The sequence below is a fragment of the Heteronotia binoei genome, chromosome 17 (assembly GCF_032191835.1).
Source record: "Heteronotia binoei isolate CCM8104 ecotype False Entrance Well chromosome 17, APGP_CSIRO_Hbin_v1, whole genome shotgun sequence".
Lineage (NCBI taxonomy): Eukaryota > Metazoa > Chordata > Lepidosauria > Squamata > Gekkonidae > Heteronotia > Heteronotia binoei.
The window spans coordinates 47,847,600-47,871,341 of NC_083239.1; the positions used below are offsets into that span (position 1 = coordinate 47,847,600).

The window sequence follows — 23,742 nt, forward strand, 5'->3', positions numbered from 1 at the left end:
ATAATGGAGAATTGATCCACAGGTCTCTGGAGGGGTTGTGTTTTGAGATAGAGGCACCAAAGTTTCAGCATAGCATCCAATGCCTCTCCCCAGAACACCTTCCAAGTTTCAAAAGGATTGGACCAGGGGGTCCAATTGTACAAGCCCCCAAAGAAGGTGCCCCTATCCTTTGCTATTTCCAATGGAGGGAAGATGTTTAAAAGATGTGTGGTCCCTTTAAATGTGATTACTGAACTCCCTTTGGAGTTCAATGATGCTGGTCACACCCTTGCTCCTGGCTCCACCCCCAATGTCTCCTGGCCCCACCCCCAAAGTCCCGAGCTATTTCTTGAATTGGACTTGGCAACCCTACTTCCCAGATTTCTGTGAGCAGGAGCGGGGGGGGGGGGGGGAGGCTGAACAGTGAAGCCAGAGCTGACAACAGAGCCCATCAGGGCCCAGAAGCATCAGAAGCTGCAGGAGAGGGGCGTCTCAGGTTAGGATTGCCAGTACAGCTGCCAGGTCCAACTCAGGAAATATCTGGGGACTTTGGTGGAGGAGCCAGGAGACATTAGGGGTGGAGCCAAGATCAAGGCTGTGACAAGCATAAGTGAACTCCAAAGGGAGTTCTGGCCCTCACATTTAAAGGGACGGCACACCTTTTCAATTCCTTCCTTCCATAGGAAATAATGCAGGATAGGGGCACCTTCTTTTGGGGCTCATAGAATTGGACTCCCTGGTCCAATCTTTTTGAAACTTGGGGGATATTTTGGGGAGAGGCACTAGATGCTATATTGAAAATTTGGTGCATCTACCCCAAAAAACAGCCCCCCCCCCAGAGCCCCAGATACCCGTGGATCAATTCTCCATGATTTTCTATGGGAATAAATCTCCATAGGGAATAACAGAGTTCCCAGCAGACATTTCCCTCCCCTCCTCCCGCTTTCTGACAACCCTGGAGCGGGGGAGGGCCTCCAAACCGGGGGATCCCCTGCCCCCACCTGGGGATTGGCAACCCTACCAGGGGACCTGGGGGTGGAGCCAGGAGCAAGGGTGTGACCAGGGATGGAATTCTAGCAGGAGCTCCTTTGCATATTAGGCCACACACCTCTGTTGTAGCCAATCCTCCAAGCACTTCCAAGTCTCTTTTTGGTAAACCCTTGGAGGATTGGCTACATCAGGAGGGTGTGGCCTAATATGCAAAGGAGCTCCTGCTAGAATCCCACCCCTGGGTGTGACAAGAAGGACTGAACTCGCAAGGGAGTTCCGGCTGTCACATTTAAAGGGGCCGTGCTCTTTTTAAAAGGCAGAGTTCAGATAAAGGTTGCCAACTCTGAGCTACAAAATTCCTGGAGATTGGGGGGGGGGGGGCAAAGCCTGGAAAGGAACCTCAGCAGGCTACAATGCACAGAGTCCATTTTTCAAAGCAGCCGTTTCCTTCAGGGGAACCAATCGCTGTCGTTCAGAGATCTGATGTCATTCGTATGAACATATGAAGCTGCCTTCTACTGAATCAGACCCTGGGCCCATCAAAGTCAGTATTTACTCAGAATGGCAGCGGCTCTCCAGGGTCTCAAGCGGAGGTTTTTCACGCCTATTTGCCTGGACCCTTTTTTGGAGATGCCAGGGATTGAACCTGGGACCTTCTGCTTACCAAGCAGATGCTCTACCACTGAGCCACCATCCCTCCCAAATTTGGGGTGTCTCCAGGCCCCACCTGGAGGTTGGCATGACTACCCTGAGCTCGTGCCCAAGTTTGCCTTACGTTTTAAGGGGCCCTGAAGAAGAAGACTGCAGGTTTATACCCCGCCCTTCTCTCTAAATGAGAGACTCAGAGGGGCTTACAATCTCCTATATCTTCTCCCTCCACCACAGACACCCTGCGAGGTGGGTGGGGCTGAGAGAGCTCTCACAGAAGCTGCCCTTTCAAGGACAACTCCTGCAATAGCTATGGCTGACCCAAGGCCATTCCAGCAGGTGCAAGTGGAGGAGTGGGGAATGAAACCCGGTTCTCCCAGATAGGAGTCCACACACTTCACCACTACACCAGACTGGCTCTGAAGAAGGCATCTGGGGATTCTTCCCAGCTGTTTTGACCCCAGGAAGTTCTCTGTCCAAACCGGAGCATCGGATCCCAAGGCCGCACCAACTCTCCAAAAGCCGCCGGCCTGACGCAAACACAAACACCCCCCACCGGCCACCCTTTTCTTTACCCACACGACGCAGTTCCGGCATCTATTTATACTACAGGAAGAGCCTATTTTTAAGCTTCTCTTCCTTGCAAGATCAGAGGGGTTTCGGGAGGGGGGGGGGGGCGCAGTTTCTTATCCCATCTTGCCTCAGATCAACACCACTGCAAGTTCTTCCCTGCGACGTTCAGGGAACGGTCTCTGGTTTTTTTTTTGCTAGCAGGCTGAAAACTCAGGAAGGCCGGGCAGCCCACATATGGCGTTCAGACGCAGAGCCAAAGGAAGGGGGGAAGAAAACATGTGACAAGCAGAAACAGCAGTCTTTTGAAAGCTTTTCAGAGAGCGGTTTCCAAAGGCCCGGCCCGCAGCTGGAGGCCCATTCTTTAGCGCAACCAGTAGGACCCACTTCCTTATCAATGCTAAGAAAAGAACTGAGGAACTCTAAAGCTCCCTTCCTCCCCGGTTCCCATATTTAGGACTCTGCGAGGTTTCCACTTGACTTGGGGGGATGGGGTGGGGAGAGAGAGACCCACCGTCATATCTTCAAAACGGAGGGTTTCGGTTTTACGGCTGCAGAGACAGAGATAACGAATGTCTCTCCCAAACAGCCTCTACGGCTTCCCCCCCTCCAGGAAATTCCCCATCTATTTCAAGGTTTCTACATCCCCGCAGATAACAGGATAAGGGGGGCTTGCAACACAGATATCTCTTATCCCAGCCTCCGTTTCCTACAGCTGTAAAATGGGGATAAACAGAGAGGTGGGATAGTTATCTCACATCCCCAGCTCTGGGGGTCGTTTTGTAGAACAATAGGTGGGGGAGCTCATTAGCATAACTCATGAGCATATGCCATCCCCCCACCAGCCAAAAGCAACCCGACGCAAGGAAGGAGAGCCCCGGGCGGGTGAGGCCTGCTTGGGCTGGCTAGAGATGCAGCCAACCCAAGTGGGCCTCACTCACCTGGGACTCTACTTGGCCACCCATCCCCTGCAGTCAAAAGGCCAGCAAGCAACCTGCGGCCCAAAATCACACAAGAAGTGGAGAAAGGTTCAGGAGCTGTGCTCCTGTGAGCTCCTGCTGAATCTGAAGCCTGCCTAGCTCTTGGCTGGTTTTTTTTTTGTGTGGGGGGAGGCTGTGGTAAGAGCCAGTGAGCCTCATGACCTTCCCGGGAGGCACAGGGGTGCCATCCTCCAGGTAAGACCTGGAGATCCCCTGGAATTTCAGGTCATTCTGGACGACAGAGAACAGCTTTTCTGGAGAAAATGGCTGCTTTGGAGGGTGGACTCTGTGGCACTGTACCCCACTGAGGTCCCTGTCCTTCTCCAGATCCACCCCCAAAACTCCAGGAGTTTCCCAACCTGGATCTGGCAACTCTACCCCCTTCCTCCCTGCCAGTGACTGGGGGGAGACCTGGCAACCCTAGGGAAAGGGGGGTACAAATCTGCCATATATTTTGGTGTTCAAGGTACAGCACTCCTGCACTTGCACCTACGTCAGCTGTAGCTGTGGCAGAGGTTGCCCTTGAAAGAGCAGCTGCTGTGAGAGCCCTCTCAGCCCCACCCACCTCACAGGGTTTGATTCCCCACTCCTCCACTTGCGCCTGCTGGAATGGCCTTGGGTCAGCCATAGCTCTGGCAGAGGTTGGCCTTGAAAGGGCAGACTCTTATCTGGGAGAACCGGGTTTGATTCCCCACTCCTCCACTTACAGCTGCTGGAATGGCCTTGGGTCAGCCGTAGCTCTGGCAGAGGTTGTCCTTGAAAGGGTAGCTGCTGTGAGAGCCCTCTCAGCCCCACCCACCTCACAGGGTTTGATTCCCCACTCCTCCACTTGCGCCTGCTGGAATGGCCTTGGGTCAGCCATAGCTCTGGCAGAGGTTGGCCTTGAAAGGGCAGACTCTTATCTGGGAGAACCGGGTTTGATTCCCCACTCCTCCACTTACAGCTGCTGGAATGGCCTTGGGTCAGCCGTAGCTCTGGCAGAGGTTGTCCTTGAAAGGGTAGCTGCTGTGAGAGCCCTCTCAGCCCCACCCACCTCACAGGGTTTGATTCCCCACTCCTCCACTTGCGCCTGCTGGAATGGCCTTGGGTCAGCCATAGCTCTGGCAGAGGTTGGCCTTGAAAGGGCAGACTCTTATCTGGGAGAACCGGGTTTGATTCCCCACTCCTCCACTTACAGCTGCTGGAATGGCCTTGGGTCAGCCATAGCTCTGGCAGAGGTTGGCCTTGAAAGGGCAGACTCTTATCTGGGAGAACCGGGCTTGATTCCCCACTCCTCCACTTGCAGCTGCTGGAATGGCCTTGGGTCAGCCAGAGCTCTGGCAGAGGTTGTCCTTGAAAGGGCAGACTCTTATCTGGGAGAACCAGGTTTGATTCCCCACTCCCCCACTTGCACCTGCTGGAATGGCCTTGGGTCAGCCATAGCTCTGGCAGAGGTTGGCCTTGAAAGGGCAGACTCTTATCTGGGAGAACCGGGTTGGATTCCCCACTCCTCCACTTGCAGCTGCTGGAATGGCCTTGGGTCAGCCATAGCTCTGACAGAGGTTGTCCTTGAAAGAGCAGCTGCTGTGAGCGTCCCCTCAGCTCCACCCACCTCACAGGGTGTCTGTTGTGGGGGAGGAAGGGAAAGTAGATTGTAGGCCGTTCTGAGTCTCTGAAATTCGGAGCAGAGGGCGGGATATAAATCCAATGTCGTCGTCTTCTTATTACTACATTGTAATATATAACGAAATAATTACATGACTCACAACTTGGTTGCTAATAGGCCACGGACCGCTAAAGGTCTACGTCCTGGGGGTTGGGGACGGCTGATCCATAGGGCAGCCTTTCGAGTGCTTGAAGATGGTGATCCTATCTCCTCTTCTGGCTAAACATGCCCAGCTCCTTCAACCTTTCCTCACAGGACTTGGTCTCCAGACTAAAATTTGCAGTCTTCCCGTACCCCAAGCCTTCATTCAGCATCGCCCATAAGGTCTGTTGCCTGCATGACTGTGGATGCTAACGGTTGATTCTTGAGCATCTCAGACTTCTCACATGATTTGGAGAGACTCTGAGGTTTGGAGGCCCACAGGAATCAAACCCTGTGAGGTGGGTCGAGCTGAGAGGGCTCTCACAGCAGCGGCCCTTTCAAGGACAACCTCTGCCAGAGCTACGGCTGATGCAAAGCCATTTCAGCAGCTGCAAGTGGAGGAGTGGGGGAATCAAACCCTGTGAGGAGGGTGGGGCTGAGAGGGCTCTCACAGCAGCTGCCCTTCGAAGGACAACCTCTGCCAGAGCTATGGCTGACCCAAGGCCATTCCAGCAGCTGCAAGTGGAGGAGTGGGGAATCAAAGCCGGTTCTCCCAGATAAGAGTCCGCCCTTTCAAGGACAACCTCTGCCAGAGCTACAGCTGACCCAAGGTCATTCCAGCAGCTGCAAGTGGAGGAGTGGGGGAATCAAGCCCGGCTCTCCCAGATAAGAGTCTGCCCTTTCAAGGACAACCTTTGCCAGAGCTATGGCTGACCCAAGGCCATTCCAGCAGCTGCAAGTGGAGGAGTGGGGGAATCACACCCGGCTCTCCCAGATAAGAGTCTGCCCTTTCAAGGACAACCTCTGCCTGAGCTAGGGCTGACCCAAGGCCATTCCAGCAGGTGTGAGTGGAGGAGTGGGGAATCAAACCTGGTTCTCCCAGATAAGAGTCTGCCCTTTCAAGGACAACCTCTGCCAGAGCTATGGCTGACCCAAGGCCATTCCAGCAGCTGCAAGTGGAGGAGTGGGAGAATCAAACCTGGTTCTCCCAGATAAGAGTCCGCACACTTAACCACCACATCAAACATTTTAGAAATAAAGTGCACAATTGTATCATCCCAAAACCATCACCCTCCCCCCGCTCCCCCTGGTCCATGGAAAAATTGTCTTCCGCAAAACCAGCCCCTGGTGCCAGAAAGGCTGGGGACCGCTGCAATAGAGGATGGTGTGGAGTTCTTTTCTGTTGCCCCCCAAAAGCTGGACCAGAACCAACGGGTTGAAATTAAATCAGAAGAGTTTCCAGCTCAACATGAGGAAGAACTTCCTGACTGTTAGAGCAGTCCCTCGGTGGAACAGGCTTCCTCGGGAGGGGAGGTGGTGGGCTCTTCTTTCTTGGAGGTTTTTCAACAGAGGCTAGAGGGCCGTCTGACAGCGATGCAGATCCTGTGAACTTAGGCAAATCATAGGGAGGAGGGCCGGAAGGGTTGCATCAGGGCTTAGCTCTCATGGACTTTTCTTACACACCCAGGGAAATGCCGATGACCACTTTGAGGTCAGTCAGTTATTTTCTCCAGGCCAGTTTGGCCAGGAATCCTAGAGGGTTTTGGCCATCTGCTGGGCATGGAGCAGGGGTCACTGGGGGCGTGGAGGGGGAAAGATATTTGTGAATTCTCTGCATTGGACTCGATGACCCAGGAGATCCCTTCCAACTCTTATGATTCTTTCTCCCCCCACCTCCCCATCCTCGACTCCTTCCTTCCTTCCCTCACAGTAAGCTTTACCCTGCTTTGGCCTACTAACTCCCTTTAGGTTTATGGTCTAAGGCAGGGGTGGGGCACATATGAAGCTGCCTTATACTGAATCAGATCCTCAGTCCATCAAAGTCAGTATTGTCTACTCAGACTGGCAGCGGCTCTCCAGGGTCTCAAGCTGAGGTTTATCACGCCTATTCGCCTGGACCCTTTTTTAGTGGAGATGCCAGGGATTGAACCTGGGACCTTCTGCTTCCCAAGCAGATGCTCTGCCACTGAGCCACCGTCCCTCCCCACTGGGAACAGTGGCTCTCCAGATGCTTTTTGCCTACAACTCCCATCAGCCCCAGCCAGCATGGCCAATGGCCGGGGCTGATGGGAGTTGTAGACAAAAAGCATCTGGAGAGCCTCTGTTCCCCACCCCTGGTCTAAGGTCACAGGCCTTGAACTTTAGCCTGACCCACACACATCCATCAGTTTTTCTTACCCCTTACTGGGAGAGAGTTTCCCTTTTGTCATCCCTCTGTGTTTCAGATAGAGTTGCCAATCTCCAGGTGGGAGCAGGGAATCCCTCAATTTAGAGGCCTTCCCCACCCCCTTTTCAGGGTCATCAGAAAGCGAGGGGAGGGAAATGTCTGCTGGGCACTCCTTTATTCCCTATGGAGACCGATTCCCATAAGGTATAATGGAGAATCGATGGCTATCTGGGGCTCTGGGGAGGCTGTTTTTTTTTTAGATAGAGGCATCACAGTTAGAGCATAGCATCCAGTGCCTCTCCTCAAAAGACCCTCCAAGTTTCAAAAAGATTGGACTAGGGGGTCCAGTTCTATGAGCACCCAAAGAAGATGCCCCTATCCTTCATTATTTCCAGTGGAGGGAAGGCATTTAAAAGGTGTGCGGCCCCTTTAAATGTGATGGCCAGAACTCCCTTTGGAGTTCAATTGTGCTTGTCACAACCTTGTTCCTGGCTCCACCCCCAAAGTCCCCAGGCATTTCTTGAATTTGACCTGGCAACCCTACCTCTGTGTATCAGGCCAGCAATAAGACTTGAGCAATCCAACCTTTGTGGAATCGGGGGAGGGGGCTGAACCCTGCCAAGGGCCCAGAATGGCGCAGGAGCACACAGACAGTGATGTGCTCTTCTGCTTCGCATGGACCCGAACCCAGAGTCTCCCCGCCAGAGCAACCTGACAGAATTCCTGTGGTAACTGCCACGGGGCGGGGAGGGGTAGTGACTGGGAAACGAAGGGTATATTTCAACATTCTGTGTGGGTTCCCGCCCTCTCCCTCCCAGACATCCATGCTGTCCCTTCCGTCACCAACTGGTTTCGTGGTCTGGATGACTGAAGGGACGCGTTGAAAAGGGGAAGGCGCTTGGCCGATGCCGAAAGGCAAGGCTGTTCCGCTCTCCCCTGGGAACCACAGACAAGTCTTCCTATGTTAGGGGTCAGCAGTCTGGTCGCCATTTGCCAATCCCCAGTTGGGTAAATAAAAAAAAACTGCTAAGAGACACCACAAATTTTAAACAAGACAGTGCAATGTAAAGGCCGGTGGTGTTCTGACAAAGCTTGCACCGGGAACTTCAAATAGAAAAGAGCATGTAGCAAAAAGAAAAAAATTAACAGAAGACAGCTCAAAAGCAGTCTTTCCAATCACAAAGGAGAGACAATAGTCCAGTATTTAGTTCATGGAACTAAGAGAAGCCCTTCCAAAGACGTCTGTTCTAGATAGCAAGACGTTTCATTCGTCCGTCTTCAGCTTGGAGGCTCATTTATCACTGGAGCCCGATCTTAACAATACATTCACAGGAGACCTACAAGGTTCAGAACATGTCTGTAAGGTTTCCAGACCCAAAAAAGGAAATCCCCCTATCCTTCGTTATTTCCAAATGGAGGAAAGGCACTTAAAAGGAGTGTGGTCCTTTTAAATGTGATGGCCAGAACTCCCTTTGGAGTTGAATTGTACTTGCCACACCCTTGGTCCTGGCTCCACCCCCAAAGTCCCCAGCTATTTCTTGAGTTGGACCTAGCACCCATGGTCAGCAGTCATGGAGAGGATTGCCAGGTCTGACTCAGTAAATATCGGGGGATCGGCCAGGTTTTACAAATGAAATGGCCCTGTGCTCCCAATAGGGCGGCCAAACTCCAGCTGCGGGTGGGGGGCCCCAACGCTGATGGGGGAATCCCCACCCGAAGAGTCCCATTGCCATGTGACGTCATTGCGCTGGGGACGCCACTCTAGGAATCACAGTAAAACTCTATGGTACCATAGAGTCCTTCGCAGCAGCGAAGGGATTTGGCCACCCTAGCTCCTCACAGAAGCCTGGTCTGCAGAAACCAAGCAAGGACAACTTCCCGGACACACAACCCACAGCAGGGAAACCTGCACCTTCTTGTGACTCACTCAGGGGTTCAAGGCGGAGGAGCACACCCCAGTTGGAAAAGCTGGCCGCCGTAATAAGCCGTCCTCAAGAGGGTGGGCCAGACTTCCACTCCTCTGCACCAGGGCCTTTAAAACCAGCCTGTTCGACATCTCTCAGGAGTCTCCCCTGCCCTTCCTCCAAGAAGCACGAGTCCTCCCAGTGCCCTCATCTCCACAACAACCCTGCAAGGTAGGTCAGGCTAGGAGAAAGAGAGAGAGAGAGAGCAGCTGGCCCAAGGTCAGCCACCGGGCTTCCTGGTTAAGCTGGGCTTTGGATCTGAATCTCCTTAGACCAGGGGTGGCCAAACTGCAGCTCAGGAGCCGCATGTGCCTCTCTCACACAGATTGTGTGGCTCTTGAAGTCCCCACTGCCTTGTCAGAAGCTTCCCTCTTGAAATCACTTCTCCAAGCCAAGCCACCCAGCAGCTTTGAAAATGTATTTAAAGTTGCTTTCTTTCCACCTCTCCTCCTCCCTCCATCTATTTTCCTTCCTCCCTCCCTCCCTCCCTCCCTCCCTTCCTTCTTTCCTCCCTCCCTCCCTTCCTTCTTTCCTTCCTTCTTTCCCTCCCTCCCTCCCTTCCTTCCTTCCCTCCCTCCTTCCCTCCCTCCTTCCTTCCTTCCTTCCCTCCCTCCTCCCTTCCTTCCCTCCTTCCTTCCCTCCCTCCTTCCTTCCTTTCCTCCTTCCTTCCTTCCTTCCCTCCCTCCTTCCTTCCCTCCCTCCTTCCTTCCCTCCCTCCTTCCTTCCTCCCTCCCTTCCTTCTTTCCCTCCCTCCCTCCCTTCCTTCCTTCCTTCCTCCCTTCCTTCTTTCCTTCCTTCTTTCCCTCCCTCCCTCCCTCCCTTCCTTCCTTCCCTCCCTCCCTCCTTCCTTCCCTCCTTCCTTCCCTCCCTCCTCCCCTCCCTCCTTCCTTCCTTCCTTCCTTCCCTCCTTCCCTCCTTCCCTCCCTCCTTCCTTCCCTCCCTCCCTCCCTCCCTCCCTCCCTCCTTCCTTCCTTCCTTCCTTCCTTCCTTCCTTCCTTCCTTCCTTCCTTCCTTCCTTCCTTCCTTCCCTCCCTCCCTCCCTCCCTCCCTCCCTCCTTCCTTCCTTCCTTCCTTCCTTCCTTCCTTCCTTCCTTCCTTCCTTCCTTCCTTCCTTCCTTCCTTCCTTCCTTCCTTGTCTTGCGGCTCTCAAACATCTGACATCCATGTCTTGCAACTCTCAGATATCTGACGTTTATTCTATGTGGCTCTTACTTCCTTAGACCTAGTCGAACACTGGCTTTCCTCAGGGCACGTGAGGGGGCCAAGAGGTGAGGGGATCATCGAAGACAGTGGATGAGGTTGCTAGGTCTGGGTTGGAAAACACCTGGAGACTTTGGGGGTGTAGCCAGGAGAGGGGAGGGGCCTCCACAGGGCACAGTGCCCTAGAGCCCACCCTTCCAAGCAGCCCTTTTCTCTAGGGGAGTCGATCTCTGCCAGCTGGAGATCAGTCTTCCAAGTGGGAGATCTCCAGGCACCACCTGGAGGCTGGCAACCCCAGCAGTGGGTGCCTCCACAGGAGAGATCTCGGGCACGCAGCTCAAGCCTGGGCCGCTCCACAGCCACCCCAGCTGGCACGTGTCGACGCTATCCGGAGTGCCATCTTATCTTCAAGAGACTACACGAACGGTACAAGCCCTCGCCCCGGCCTGCGGGTCTCAGTTCCGTTTGGGCTGGGTGCCAGCGTGGCCCCACCCAGCCAGGTAATTACACCCTGAGTCAGATCAAGACAGCTGCAGTCTGGGTGGGATGATCGGATCCAAGCATTACGGCTGGATCTTTCCTCAGTCGGAGTGGGGGAGGCAGAACCCCCCCCTTCCTGTGCCCACATCCCATTCAGAGACACAAACTGCCCCCTTTCAAGGTGGCAAGCAACATCTGTTACTCGGGGGCGGGTGTCTTGTTTTTGGGAAGCGCCAGCCAGCTAAGGTTGCCAGGTCCAATTCTAGAAATATCTGGGAACTTGGAGGGTGGAGCCAGGAGACGTTGGGGGTGGAGCCAGGAGCAAGGCTGTGACAAGCACAATTGAACTTCGAAGGGAATTCCGGCCATCACATTTAAAGGGACCGCACACCTTTTTAAATGCCTATCCTTTGTTAGAAATAATGAAGGATAGGGGCACCTTCTTTTGGGGCTCATACAATTGGACCTCCTGGTCCAATACTTTCGAAACTTGGAGGGTGTTTTGAGGAGAGGCATCGGATGCTATGCTGCAAATTTGGTGCTTCTGCCTCAAAAAACAGCCTCCCTCCGAGCCCCAGATACCCACAGATCAATTCTCCATTATACCCTATGAGAATCAGTCTCCATAGAAAATAATGGAGTGCCCAGCAGACATTTCCCTCCCTCCCCAGCTTTCTGATGACCCTGAAGAGGGGGGGAGAGCCTCCAAGCCGGGGGGATCCCCTGCCCCCACCTGGGGGTTGGCAACCCTACAACCAGCCTCCAGAACAGACTGAAGGGAAATATCCGAGAGCCATACACTTCCCACTGCTCAGAAAGCGAAGGGCTTTTTTTGTAGCAGGAGCTCCTTTGCATATTAGGCCACACCCCTCTGATGTAGCCACTCCTCCAAGAGCCTTCAGGACTTTCCTTACAGGGCCTACTGTCAGCTCCAAGAGGATTGGCTACATCAGGGGGTGCGGCTTAATATGCAAAGGCGTTCCTGCTACAACCCCCCCCCCCCCATGCTAATATTTCAGCCATGGGGTTGGCGGGATTCTGTTAGAGTTGCCAATTGTTTTGTTTTTCAATCAGCCCTGCTCTTGTGCTTTTAACAGCAGCTTCGATGTGCAGGATTGGCACACGGTTTTGCTTTCTGTGGCACAGAGAGGCAGTGAAGAGGCGGGGGCCTTCCCCTATTAAATTTGTATGCGTCAGTTTCCGCGGGCTCAAAGCCCAGAGGCCTGGTCTGTGAAAAACCAAGAAGTTGGCAACCTTTACACAAGCAAACGACTATATCCGAAAAAGCACAGAGGAATCCCCAGTTTGACTTGCCCCGTTTGCAGCCCTTTTTTGTAGCAGGGACTCCTTTGCATATCAGGCCACACCCTCCTGATGCAGCCAATCCTCCAAGAGCTTACCGCAGGCCCTGTCAGAAGAGCCCTGTAAGCTCTTCAAGGATTGGCTACATCAGGGGGGAGTGGCCTGATATGCAAAGGAGTCCCTGCTACAAAAATAGCCCTGCCTGTTTGAATGAATCAAACCCACGGGAGGCTAGCTACTGGCCCCCACGGAGAACACGCCCCGTGAATCGGGGCCTGCCGCGGCCAGCGGTTTCCCCAGAAACAGGATGCTCTCCAAACCAACCGAGCTGTCCCCTTTCTCTCTCTGCCCCACCTTCCTGGAAGGCGGCAGCGGCGACAGTGAGCTGAATTTGCAAAAATAAAAAAGTCGACCATCGGAAGAAGAGGCCTTGTTCTGGGAGCTGGGCTCGGTGGCTCGGCCAGCCGGTTGCACAACTGAAAATACTGCAGCTTGTATGTCGTGCAGAGAGAAAGGAAGTGGATGTTGAGGGAAGGGGGGGGGGTTGGAATTGGAAGGTCTTTCTTTTTCTCTCAGCTAAGCCTGCACAGATCTTACGACCAATGTTCCCTCTAAGCTGCAGAGTCTTGTGAGCAAAAATTCTACTTTGTGAACTACTGGCATTAAAATGGTGAGCCGCTGGATCAATTAGTGTGCTCTGGGGCCATTTTTCCGGAGCTAACTGCTTACGACTGCGATTGGGTATCCTTTGCCTTTCTCGCCTGCAAAGGACCCAGGCTTTTGACCCAGGCTTATTAGCAATCGAATAATTAACAGACATTCCCAACTTCCTGAGGTGTTACTGTTGAATTGGTTTCCCACGCTAATGCAACTCAGATCAAAGGTTTTCTGGATTTGTTAATTTTACTCCTCTGCTATCGGATTTTCACTTTGTGCCACTTTGCATTCTAAACCCCACCAGCTATATGTAGCTCTGCTCACTGCACGACCTGAGTTCGATCCCCGGCGGAAGCTGGGTTTGCAGGTAGCCGGCTCAAGGTTGACTCAGCCTTCTATCCTTCCGAGGTTGGTCAAATGAGTACGCAGCTTGCTGGGGGGGAAAGTGTAGCGGACTGGGGAAGGCAAGGGCAAACCACCCTGTAAAAAGTCTGCCGTGAAAACGTTGTGAAAGCAACATCACCCCAGAGTTGCAAATGACTGGTGCTTGCACAGGAGACCTTTCCTTTCCTTTCCTTTCCTTTCCTTTCCTTTCCTTTCCTTTCCTTTCCTTTCCTTTCCTTTCCTTTCCTTTCCTTTCCTTTCCTTACTGTTGAAGGCTAAGACAAATAGATTCAAGGGCAGCTTCTATCCAAGTGCCGTGGTTAGGCGAAATGCAGGGTTATGAATGATTATTTGTTTTTAGATGCATTTAAATGGTCTATGCATATGTCCTTTTGTGGGTGTTGATGCGTTGGTATGTTTGTGGAAGAGCACCTCATTTCGTTGCTCTCATTTTCTTTTTTGAGAACAATGACAATAAATTTATCTATCTATCTATCTATCTATCTATCTATCTATCTATCTATCTATCTATCTATCTATCTATCTATACTGTACCTCATTCTTTGTCTGAAGAAGTGTGCATGCACACGAAAGCTTGCATTCTGAATAAAACTTTGTTGGTCTTAAAGGTGCTACTGGATTCCTGCTTTGTTCTGCTGCTTCAGAGCAGCACGGCTGCCCGCCTGGATTTATCGCCTACATCTCATAAACGTCCTCAGTGGGTTCTAAAAAATTTTGAGCCAGAGATCAGTGCTGGCACCCTTTTAAAAAAACCCCCAATGCTGAGGTAGAACGGGAGGCCTCTGAGCAAGTGCAGAGTGCATGTTGATTCCTTTATTTACTGCGCTTCGGCCATGTGAGGTAGGACAGGCAGAGAGCATACGAGCAGCTCTAGGTCGCCCAGTAGGGTTGTCACTCCCCAGTTGGGGGCAGGGGATCCCCCGGTTTGGATGGCCTCCCCCCGCTTCAGCATCATCAGAAAGCAGCGGGGGGAGGGAAATGTCTGCTGAGCTCTCCATGATTCCCTATGAAGATCGATTCCCAAAAGGTATAATGAAAAATTGATCTGCAGGTATCTGGGGAGGCTGTTGTTTGAGGCAGAGGCACCAAAATTTCAGCATAGAATCCAGTGCCTCTCCCCAAAATACCCTCCAAGTTTCAAAAAGATTGGGCCAAGGGGTCCAATTCTAGGAGCCCCAAAAGAAGGTGCCCCTATCCTTCATTATTTCCAATGGAGGGAAGGCATTTCAAAGGTGCGCCATCCCTTTAAATGTGATGGCCAGAGCTCCCTCTGGAGTTCAATCGTGCTCGTCCCAACCTTGCTCCTGGCTCCTCCCCCAATGTCTCCTGGCTCCACCCCCAAAGTCCCCAGATATTTCTTGGACTTGACAACCCTATCACCCAGTGAAGCTTTCATGGCACCAGCAGGAATTTGAACCAGAGTTTCTCAGGGACAGGTCTGACATGCTTCACCGTTCCACCATGGTGCCGGCTCTCATTTCTTTTGAATGCCCATCAAGTATTTGAAATGAGAGAGTGATGAGACTTATCAGACCCACTGACCACTCTCTGTTCTTGCTGATCCAGCATAGGAACGAATGACATCTGAGATGCATCTCCAAAACTCTGCAAAGCTCTGGGACTGAGAGCAGAGGATCTGAGGCCATAAATACTGTTTCTATTGCTCCTTTCCGTTGAAGGTCATGGTGTTGGAATCAGGGCACAAGAGATGACCAGTAGGGGTGTGCATTCGGTTCGGCAAAACCGAAGAAACGTCCGAATCACCCCTGATTCAATTCCCTTTCTGGAATTTCTTTTTTTATTTAATTTATTTATTTGTAATTTCTGCCTTTTTAAAGTCGCTGGTCATGTCAGGCAAGGATTGTGAAGGCCAGGGCAAAACGCTTCGGCTTTGCCGGGCCTGGCCTCTGCCCCACAGATGCCTGCCCCACAGATGCCTACCCCACAGTTCTGCCTGCCCCTTCAATATTTCCGATCCCAGAAGCCAGCAGGGGAAGGCCTTTTTCTTGCAGGTGTCTCAGCACACGCCAGGCAACGCGAACGGTTCAATGCCATGCTCTCTTTTGGCCTGGGCAACCAACCTGAGCAAGATAGCTGTGAGCAGTTTCACACATGTGCTCTGCCCTTTCCACTTATTGCAGGGGTGGCTGGCGGTAGTGCTCCAGATGTTTTTGGCCTACAACTCCCATCAGCCACAGCCAGCATGGGAGTGCCAGTTTGGTGTAGTGGTTAAGTGTGCGGACTCTTATCTGGGAAAACCGGGTTTGATTCCCCACTCCTCCACTTGCACCTGCTGGCATGGCCTTGGGTCAGCCATAGCTCTGGCAGAGGTTGTCCTTGAAAGGGCAGCTGCTGTGAGAGCCCTCTCCAGCCCCACCCACCTCACAGGGTGTCTGTTGTGGGGGAGGAAGGTAAAGGAGATTGTGAGCCGCTCTGAGACTCTTCGGAGTGGAGGGCGGGATATAAATCCAATATCTTCATCTACCTCACAGGGTGTCTGTTGTGGGGGAGGAAGGGAAAGGAGATTGTGAGCCGCTCTGAGACTCTTCGGAGTGGAGGGCGGGATATAAATCCAATATCATCATCATCATCATCAACAAGGCATACACCTCCGCGAAAAACCAGCCTCAAAAAAATATAACAAATGATGCCAATGTTTCTAAATACAGCAACCAAACCAAGCGTATAAAGTGAAATTAATCATGAAATAGACAAAAACCACGTTCACACTCAAGTCCCTTGATAGGCGAATTAACGGCGAGAAGATGAGAAGAGTAGTCCAATTCGTGGCAAAGGCAGGTTGTCGTTAAGATCTTTGAAGCTCTGCTCGATTGTCAAATGTATGATGGTTTTCCAAAGCTCGTAGAAGCTTGTTAGTGAAACGGGGGATCAAGTACGGCCCTGTTGCGTTCCTTGCACCCTGCTGCACTGGATTATCTCCTCTTTAAAATTTGTGAAGACGTCCTGGAGCGTTGGATCTACCTTTTCCACAACTTGGACTACTCTTCTCATCTTCTCGGCGTTAATTCGGCTATCAAGGGAATTGAGTGTGAACGTGGCCTTTGTCTGTTTCATGATTAATTTCACTTTATATGTTTGGTTGCTGTATTTAGAAACATTAGTATCGTTTGTTATATATATTTTTTTTGAGGCTGGTTTTTCAAGGAGGTGTATACCTTGTTCCCTGCTCCATTTCCCCGCGAGTCTCTGTCGGTTGCCTGATCCCCAGGTGGGGGCAGGGGATCCCCCAGTTTGGAGGCCCTCCCCTCCTTCAGCGTCATCAGAAAGCAAGGAGGGGGGAGGGAAACGTCTGTGGGCACTCCATTATTCCCTATGGAGACCGATTTCCATAGGGTATAACGGTGAATTGATCTGTGGGTATCTGGGACTGGGGGGGGCGTGTTTTTTTGAGGTAGAGGCACCAAATTTTCAGCATAGCATCCGGTGCCTCTCTTCAAAACAGCCTCCAAGTTTCAAAAAGATTGGGCCAAGGTGTTCAATTCTATGAGCCCCCAAAGAAGGTGCCCCTATCCTTCATTATTTCCAATGGAGGGAAGGCATTTAAAAGGTGTGCGGTCCCCTTAAATGTGATGGCCAGAACTCCCTTTGGAGTTCAGTTGTGCTTGTCGCAACCTTGCTCCTGGCTCCACCCCCAAAGTCCCCAGACATTTCTTGAATGGAACATGACAACCCTATTGGCAAGAGAACTTTGCGCTGTGCCCCTCGGTGCAACACAGCTGTCTGACTCGACGACCGCATTGCCTGTGCCTTTAATAGTGTTCCTCCCTGCAGAAATCCAGCGAGCGCAGAAGCACCAGTAACGACACAGGAGCAGGGCCGGGAGGAAGATGTGGCCGCCTGGGCTGAGGCCCTCTCGCTAAAAAGCCAAGTGTGGGGGGGGAGGGAGCGTAAAGTCCAGAATTATTTCGGGAAGGGTGAAGGAAACGTCCCAGTTTCACAGCAGGAGTAATCCCCCAGAGGCCTGAGCAATGTTTGCAGTTCTAATTTCCCGTCTGCCTCACCTCCCTGGCTCAATTTACCGCTCTCTCTCCACTGAAAGTTCGAAAACAAATGGACTAAAAGAGTAGACACCAATCCCCAGGGCTTTTCTTTCTCTTTTTTTTGTAGCAGGAACTCCTTTGCATATTAGGCCACACACCCCTGATGTAGCCAATCCTCCTGGAGCGTACAGTAGGCCCTGTACGAAGAGTCCTGTAAGCTCTTGGAGCGTTGGCTGCATCAGGGGTGTGTGGCCTAATAGCAGGGCTTTTTTGTTGCAGGAACTCCTTTGCCTATTAGGCCACACACCCCTGATGTAGCCAGTCTTCCTGGAGCTTGCAGTAGGCCCTGTACAAAGAGCCCTGCAAGCTCTTGGAGGATTGGCTACATCAGGAGGTGTGGCCTAATAGCAGGGCTTTTTTGTTGCAGGAACTCCTTTGCGTATTAGGCCACACACCCCTGATGTAGCCAGTCTTCCTGGAGCGTACAGTAGGCCCTGTACGAAGAGTCCTGTAAGCTCTTGGAGCGTTGGCTGCATCAGCGGTGTGTGGCCTAATAGCAGGGCTTTTTTGTTGCAGGAACTCCTTTGCCTATTAGGCCACACACCCCTGATGTAGCCAGTCTTCCTGGAGCTTGCAGTAGGCCCTGTACAAAGAGCCCTGCAAACTCTTGGAGGATTGGCTACATCAGGAGGTGTGGCCTAATAGCAGGGCTTTTTTGTTACAGGAACTCCTTTGCATATTAGGCCACACACCCCTGATGGAGCCAGTCTTCCTGGAGCTTGCAGTAGGCCCTGTACGAAGAGCCCTGCAAGCTCTTGGAGGATTGGCTACATCAGGAGGTGTGGCCTAATAGCAGGGCTTTTTTGTTGCAGGAACTCCTTTGCGTATTAGGCCACACACCCCTGATGGAGCCAGTCTTCCTGGAGCGTACAGTAGGCCCTATACAAAGAGCCCTGCAAGCTCTTGGAGGATCGGCTACATCAGGAGGGCGTGGTCTAACAGGCAAAGGAGTCCCTGCTACAAAAAAAAGCCCTATCCCATCCTGTCATGTTGATGCTCCCCTCCCCCCATCCTTGTAGCCACCCGTGGGAGATGGTTGAATGTTATTCCCATTTCGCAGATGGGAAGACTGAGTCCAAAGGCCTCCCTGGCCCCTCCCAAGCCACACGCAGCGGCCAGCCTAAATCCCACCCCCAAGGCAGGCATGAGGAAATGTGGTACGCCAAGCCTTCCTGTGAGCCCCCGTGCGCAAAGCTGATGGGCCACGCTCAGACACTGAGAACATAAGAATGGCAGCGAAGCAGTGTTGTACTTAGTCCAGCATCCTGTCTCACATGTTGGCCGACCAGTTCCTCTGGAGGGCCAACAACAGGGCAGAGAGGCCGAGGCCTTCCCCTAACAGGAACCTCAGAAGAGCCCTGCTGAATCAGACCAGTGGCCAACCAGTTCCTCTGGAGGGTCAACACCAGGGCACAGAGGCCGAGGCCTTCATAAGAACCTCAGAAGAGCCCTACTGGATCAGAGTAATGGTCTATCTAGTTCAGCATCCTGCCTCACACAGTGGCCAGCCAGTTCCTCTAGACATAGAAGCTGACGTTTCCTTCCCCTGTTGTTGCCTCCTGGCTCTGGGATTCAGAGGCTTAGGGCCTCTGAATGGGGAGGTCCCCCTCAGTCACCAGGGCTAGTAGCCCTTGAGAGACCTCTCCTCCATGGCTCTGTCTAATCCCCTTCGAAAGCTGTTTATTCCTGTGGCCTTCGCTACATCCTCCGGGAACAAATGCCACATTTGAATGGCTCCCTGTGCAAAGTAGCATTTCCTTTTGTCCCTCCTGAGCCTACTGCCCGTCGGCATCACTGGGCACCCTCAAGTTCTAAGCAGGGCTCCCTCTAAGCTGAGTTAGTGTGAGCCAGCTCACAGTTTTGAGCCTGTGGCTCGCGCATTTTTGTTTGAGCTCAGGAGAAATGGCCCCAGAGCAAAGTAATCGATGCGGCAGCTCACAACTTTATTCCAGTAGCTCACAAAGAAGAATTGTTACTCACAAGACTCCGCAGCATAGAGGAAACGCTGGTTCTAAGGCTTTTGGGAGAAGGAGAAAAAGTTCTCCTTGTCAACTCCCTCCACCCCATTCATAATTTTAGAAACCTCTATAACAAGGAGTGGCCAAACTGTGGCTTTTTCAGACACATTATGTGGCTCTCGAAGCCCTCACGAGCCACGTTGGCTGGCAACTTGGGAGAAGGCGTTTAAAGTTAAAGTTGCTTTCTTTGCACCTCTCCCTCCTCCGTCTCCTTCCTTGCAGCTGTCAAACGTCTGACGTTCATGTCTTGCGGCTCTCAAACGTCTGATATTTATTCTGTGTGGCTCTTGCATTAAGCGGGTTTGGCCACTCCTGCTCTATAAGGTCCCCTTAGTTGTCTCTTTTCTCGACTGAAAAGTCCCAGACCCTTCACTCTTTCCTCCTAGGGAAGGGGCTCCAACCCCCTAACTGTCCTGTCTGCCCCTCCTCTGTTCTTTCCCCACCCCTGCAATCTCCTTTTTTGAGAGACTGCGGGGTGACATGATAGAGGTTTACAAGATAATGCATGGGGTGGAGAAAGTAGAGAAAGGTACTTTTCTCCCTTTCTCACAATACAAGAACTCGTGGGCATTCGATGAAATTGCTGAGCAGACAGGTTAAAACGGATAAAAGGAAGTACTTCTTCACCCAAAGGGTGATTAACATGTGGAATTCACTGCCACAGGAGGTGGTGGCGGCCACAAGCATGGCCACCTTCAAGAGGGGGTTAGATAAAAATATGGAGCAGAGGTCCATCAGTGGCTATTAGCCACAGTGTGTGTGTGTGTGTGTATATAAAAAAAATTTGGCCACTGTGTGACACAGAGTGTTGGACTGGATGGGCCATTGGCCTGATCCAACATGTTCCTTATGTTCCTTATGAGACGGTGACCAGAACGGTACACAGTGTTCCAAATGAGGCCGCAGCAGAGATCTATACGGGGCATTACAATATTGGCTGTTTCCTTCTCAGCTCCTTTCCTAACAAGACGTAACATAGAGTTTGCCTTTCCTACCCACCCCCACTGCTGCAGCACCCTTTCAATTGATCTCTCCACCAGGGGTGGGATTCTAGCAGGAGCTCCTTTACATATTAGGCCACACACCCCTGATGTAGCCAATCCTCCTGGAGCTAAGCTCTCGGAGGATTGGCGACATCAGGGCGGTGGGGCCTAATATGCAAATGAGCTCTTGCTAGAATTCCACCCCTGCATCTCCACGGCATCCCCAAGATCTTTTTCCATCTCAGCCTCAGCAAGCTCAGATCCCATCGGCCTAAACTTGCTTGAAGTTGGGGTTTTGGTTTTGGTTTTTGTCCCAATGTGCTGGGAGGAAATTACCAACTTTTTAACAGGTCCTTAGTTCAATCCCCGGCGGAAGCTGAGTTTTCAGGTAGCCGGCTTGAGGTTGACTTCTGAGGTCAGTCAAATGAGTCCCCAGCTTGCTGGGAGGGAAATGTAGACGACTGGGGAAGGCAAGGGCAAACCACCCCGTAAAAAGTCTGCTGTGAAAACGTGAAAGCAACGTCACTCCAGAGTCGGAAACGACTCACAGGGGACCTTTCCTTTCCTATAGAATCATACAGTTGGAAGCAATGTTCCCTCTAAGCTGAGTTAGGATGAGCTAGCTCACAGATTTTTAGCCTCCAGCTCACGCATTTTTGTCTGCGCCCAGGAAGGATGACCCCAGAGCACAATAATTTATACAGGAGCTCACAACTTTAATGCCAGGAGCTCACAAAGTAGAATTTTTGCTCACAAGACTCTGCAGCTTAGAGGGAACGTTGGTTGGAAGGGACCCCCGAGGTCATCTAGTCTGAGGTGGCCAAACTTGCGTAACGTAAGAGCTGCATAGAATAAACCAGGGGGGGGGTTGTAGCAGGAACTCCTTTGCATAATAAGCCACACACCTTTGATGTCGCCAATCCTGGAGCTTACAGGGCTCTTTGTGCAGGGCCTACTGTAAGCTCCAGGAGGATTGGCTACATCAGGGCGTGTGGCCTAATATGCAAAGGAGTTCCTGCTACAGAAAAAGGCACATGGAATAAATATCAGCTGTTTGAGAGCCACAAGATGTTTGAGAGCTGCAAACAGATGGGAGAGGTAGAAAGAAAGCAACTTCAGCTTTAAATGCATTAGCTGAGCCATTGGCTGGCTTGGCTTGGAGAAGTGGTTTAAAGAGACAAATGCCTCTTTGGTGGTGGGGGCCTTGAGAGCCACACAATACATGTGAAAGAGCCACATGTGACTCCTGAGCCATAGTTTGGCCACACCTGATCTAATCCAAACCCAGCAAAATGCAGGAAACTCACAAATACTTTCCCCTAAGTTCACAGGATCCGCATGGCTGTCAGATGGCCATCTAGCCTCTGCTTGAAAACCTCCACGGAAGGAGAGCCACCACCTCCTGAGGAAGCCTATTCCACTGAGGAACCCCTCGAACTGACCAGAAGCTCTTCCTAACGTTGAGCCGGAACCTCTTCTGATTTAATTTTCAACCCCGTTGGTTCTGGTCCTACCTTCTCCTTTCCCTCTGCTTGTTAATTGGGGTTGTGGAAAAGCAGAGAGCCAGTGTGTAGGGGAGGGGAAAACCTCTTCATTTCTCCAGGCCTAGCAGGTGTTAATGCAATCGCACAACAACCATAACCTTCCCCCCCCCCCCCAACAACAGGGACCTCAAAGTCTCCCTCTCAGCAACAAGCGTTCTGTCCCCATGAAACAGACCTCCCTGCACCCTCAGAGAACTCTCACCATCGTTGGACGGCAACATCTTGAACATGTGGACTTCCTTGGCGTAGTATTCTTCCTGGGGGGTCTCGCGAAGCTCCTCGGTCACCTTCTCCTTGATCAGGTAAGCGGTGATGTTGTAAAGAGCCACCATTTCCTCGGGCAAAGGCACGTCCGTTTGGTCCACCTCGGGCGGGTTGGAGAGCTTGAGTTTGCTGAGGATCTGGCCCCGGATGGCCTCGATCCGCTTGCGTTTCATCAGCTCCATGTCCACCGTCTTGCAGGTGGAGAGGGCGAAGGCCGAGCAGAGGCACTCCAGGGCCAGCAGGGCGAGGAAGAGCCAGCCCGTGTCCCGCCTCGTGGCCAGGCTGCAAGCGGCGCAGGGGGAGCTGCCACGGCCGACGCCCCACCCAGCACCGCTTTTCGAAACCGACAGCCACATGACCGCCGCCCGCCTTCTGGCTCGGCTCTCAGCTTTGAAACAAACAAGCAAACCAAGATTGGGATTTCTGGAGTCTCGTGTCTCGGTTCTCTCTCAAGTAGCCTCCGGCATCTGACCAGGCAGAAGTTCCGCTGAAGTTCCGTCGCCGCTGCCTGCTGAGTCTAGAAATACCTCACAACGCCGCTTTCCCAGACCTTGCCATCGGAAAGGGCCCTGCCAACGTCCAAGGGCGAGCGAGACTCACCTCAGGCTTCAGACAAACCTCCTGGCATCGGCCGGCTGCCCATCTGGCAGCAGCGCCCGAGATCTTGAGGCGCCGGCTTCAGCCTTGGCTCTGGGCCCTGGCAACCTGGACGGCCATCTCCTGGGGATGTGCCGGCACACCGTTCTCGGTTGGCTTTGGCAGATCCCTTCTTGGCAGGGCGGAGGGGGCTCGGAAAAGCTGCCAAAGCCAGGAGGCACCCAGAGCTCTCCGGAGCGTGGCACGACAAGGAAGCTCGAGCCAAGTTTGGCCTCAGGGTTGGGCCACCCCGCCGCTGCGGCACTGTTGGACGGCTGCTCCTTCCCTCCTGGAGCCAGCTGGCCCTGCGCGCTCTCTTCCTCGGCAAAGGAAGGTTGTAATTTCACCACTCCTGTCAGGACTTGCTGAGTGCAGGCTGTGAGGTTTTTAAAGCAGTGGTGCTTCTTTTTTTTTGTGGTAATGTCTCTCCTCAGCGCCAGCTCCACCCAGGAAGTGAAGGAGGGGGGTGAGCAGAGGGCTGCTCTATATAACTTCTTCCCCGGCTAGCGGGACAGGACGGGACAGGCCACTGGACAGCTCTCTGGCCCAGCTCTTTTCTCTCTTCCTTGGGTTCAGACTCCTGTCTTTCTCCCTCTCTCTTTCCATTTTCTTTTTTCCCTCCTTTGCTCTCTTCTCTGCTCGTTCTCCTCATCTTTCTTTCCTTCCTCATCTGATCGCTGAATCAGCAGCCGGCCTGCATTAAAAAGACAAGCCTTCATTCCCAGCAAGAGTTCACCTACTTCACCCACAAGTCTGTTGGGTTGCCATCCTCCAGGCGAGGCCAGGAGATCTCCCCTCCCTAGGCTCCACCTCCAGATCTCCAGGAATTTCCCAGCCAGGAGCTGGCAACCGTCCTTCACAATGTTCCCTCTAAGCTGCAGAGTCTTGTGAGCAAAAGTTCTGCTTTGTGAGCCACTAGCATTAAATTTGCGAGCTGCTGGCATTAAAGTTGGGAGCTACTGCATAAATGATTGTGCTCTGGGGCCATTTTTTCCTGAGCGAAGACAAAAATGTGTGAGCTCACACTAACTCAGCTTAGAGGGAACATTGCCCCTCCCCACACACTTTATCATTGCTTAATTCTTTCTTTTAATTTAATTTAAGGGAT

General features: G+C 52.4%; 1 protein-coding gene across 1 annotated transcript in view; it reads right to left on the reverse strand.

Moving 5' to 3' along the window:
• Positions 1–22,354, reverse strand: part of TGFB1 (transforming growth factor beta 1) — a 41,462-nt gene extending 19,108 nt beyond the window's left edge. The window contains 1 exon segment of the mRNA XM_060257753.1: positions 21,937–22,354. Coding sequence (XP_060113736.1) covers positions 21,937–22,354 — 418 coding nt within the window.
• Between the last annotated feature and the right edge of the window lie 1,388 nt (positions 22,355–23,742).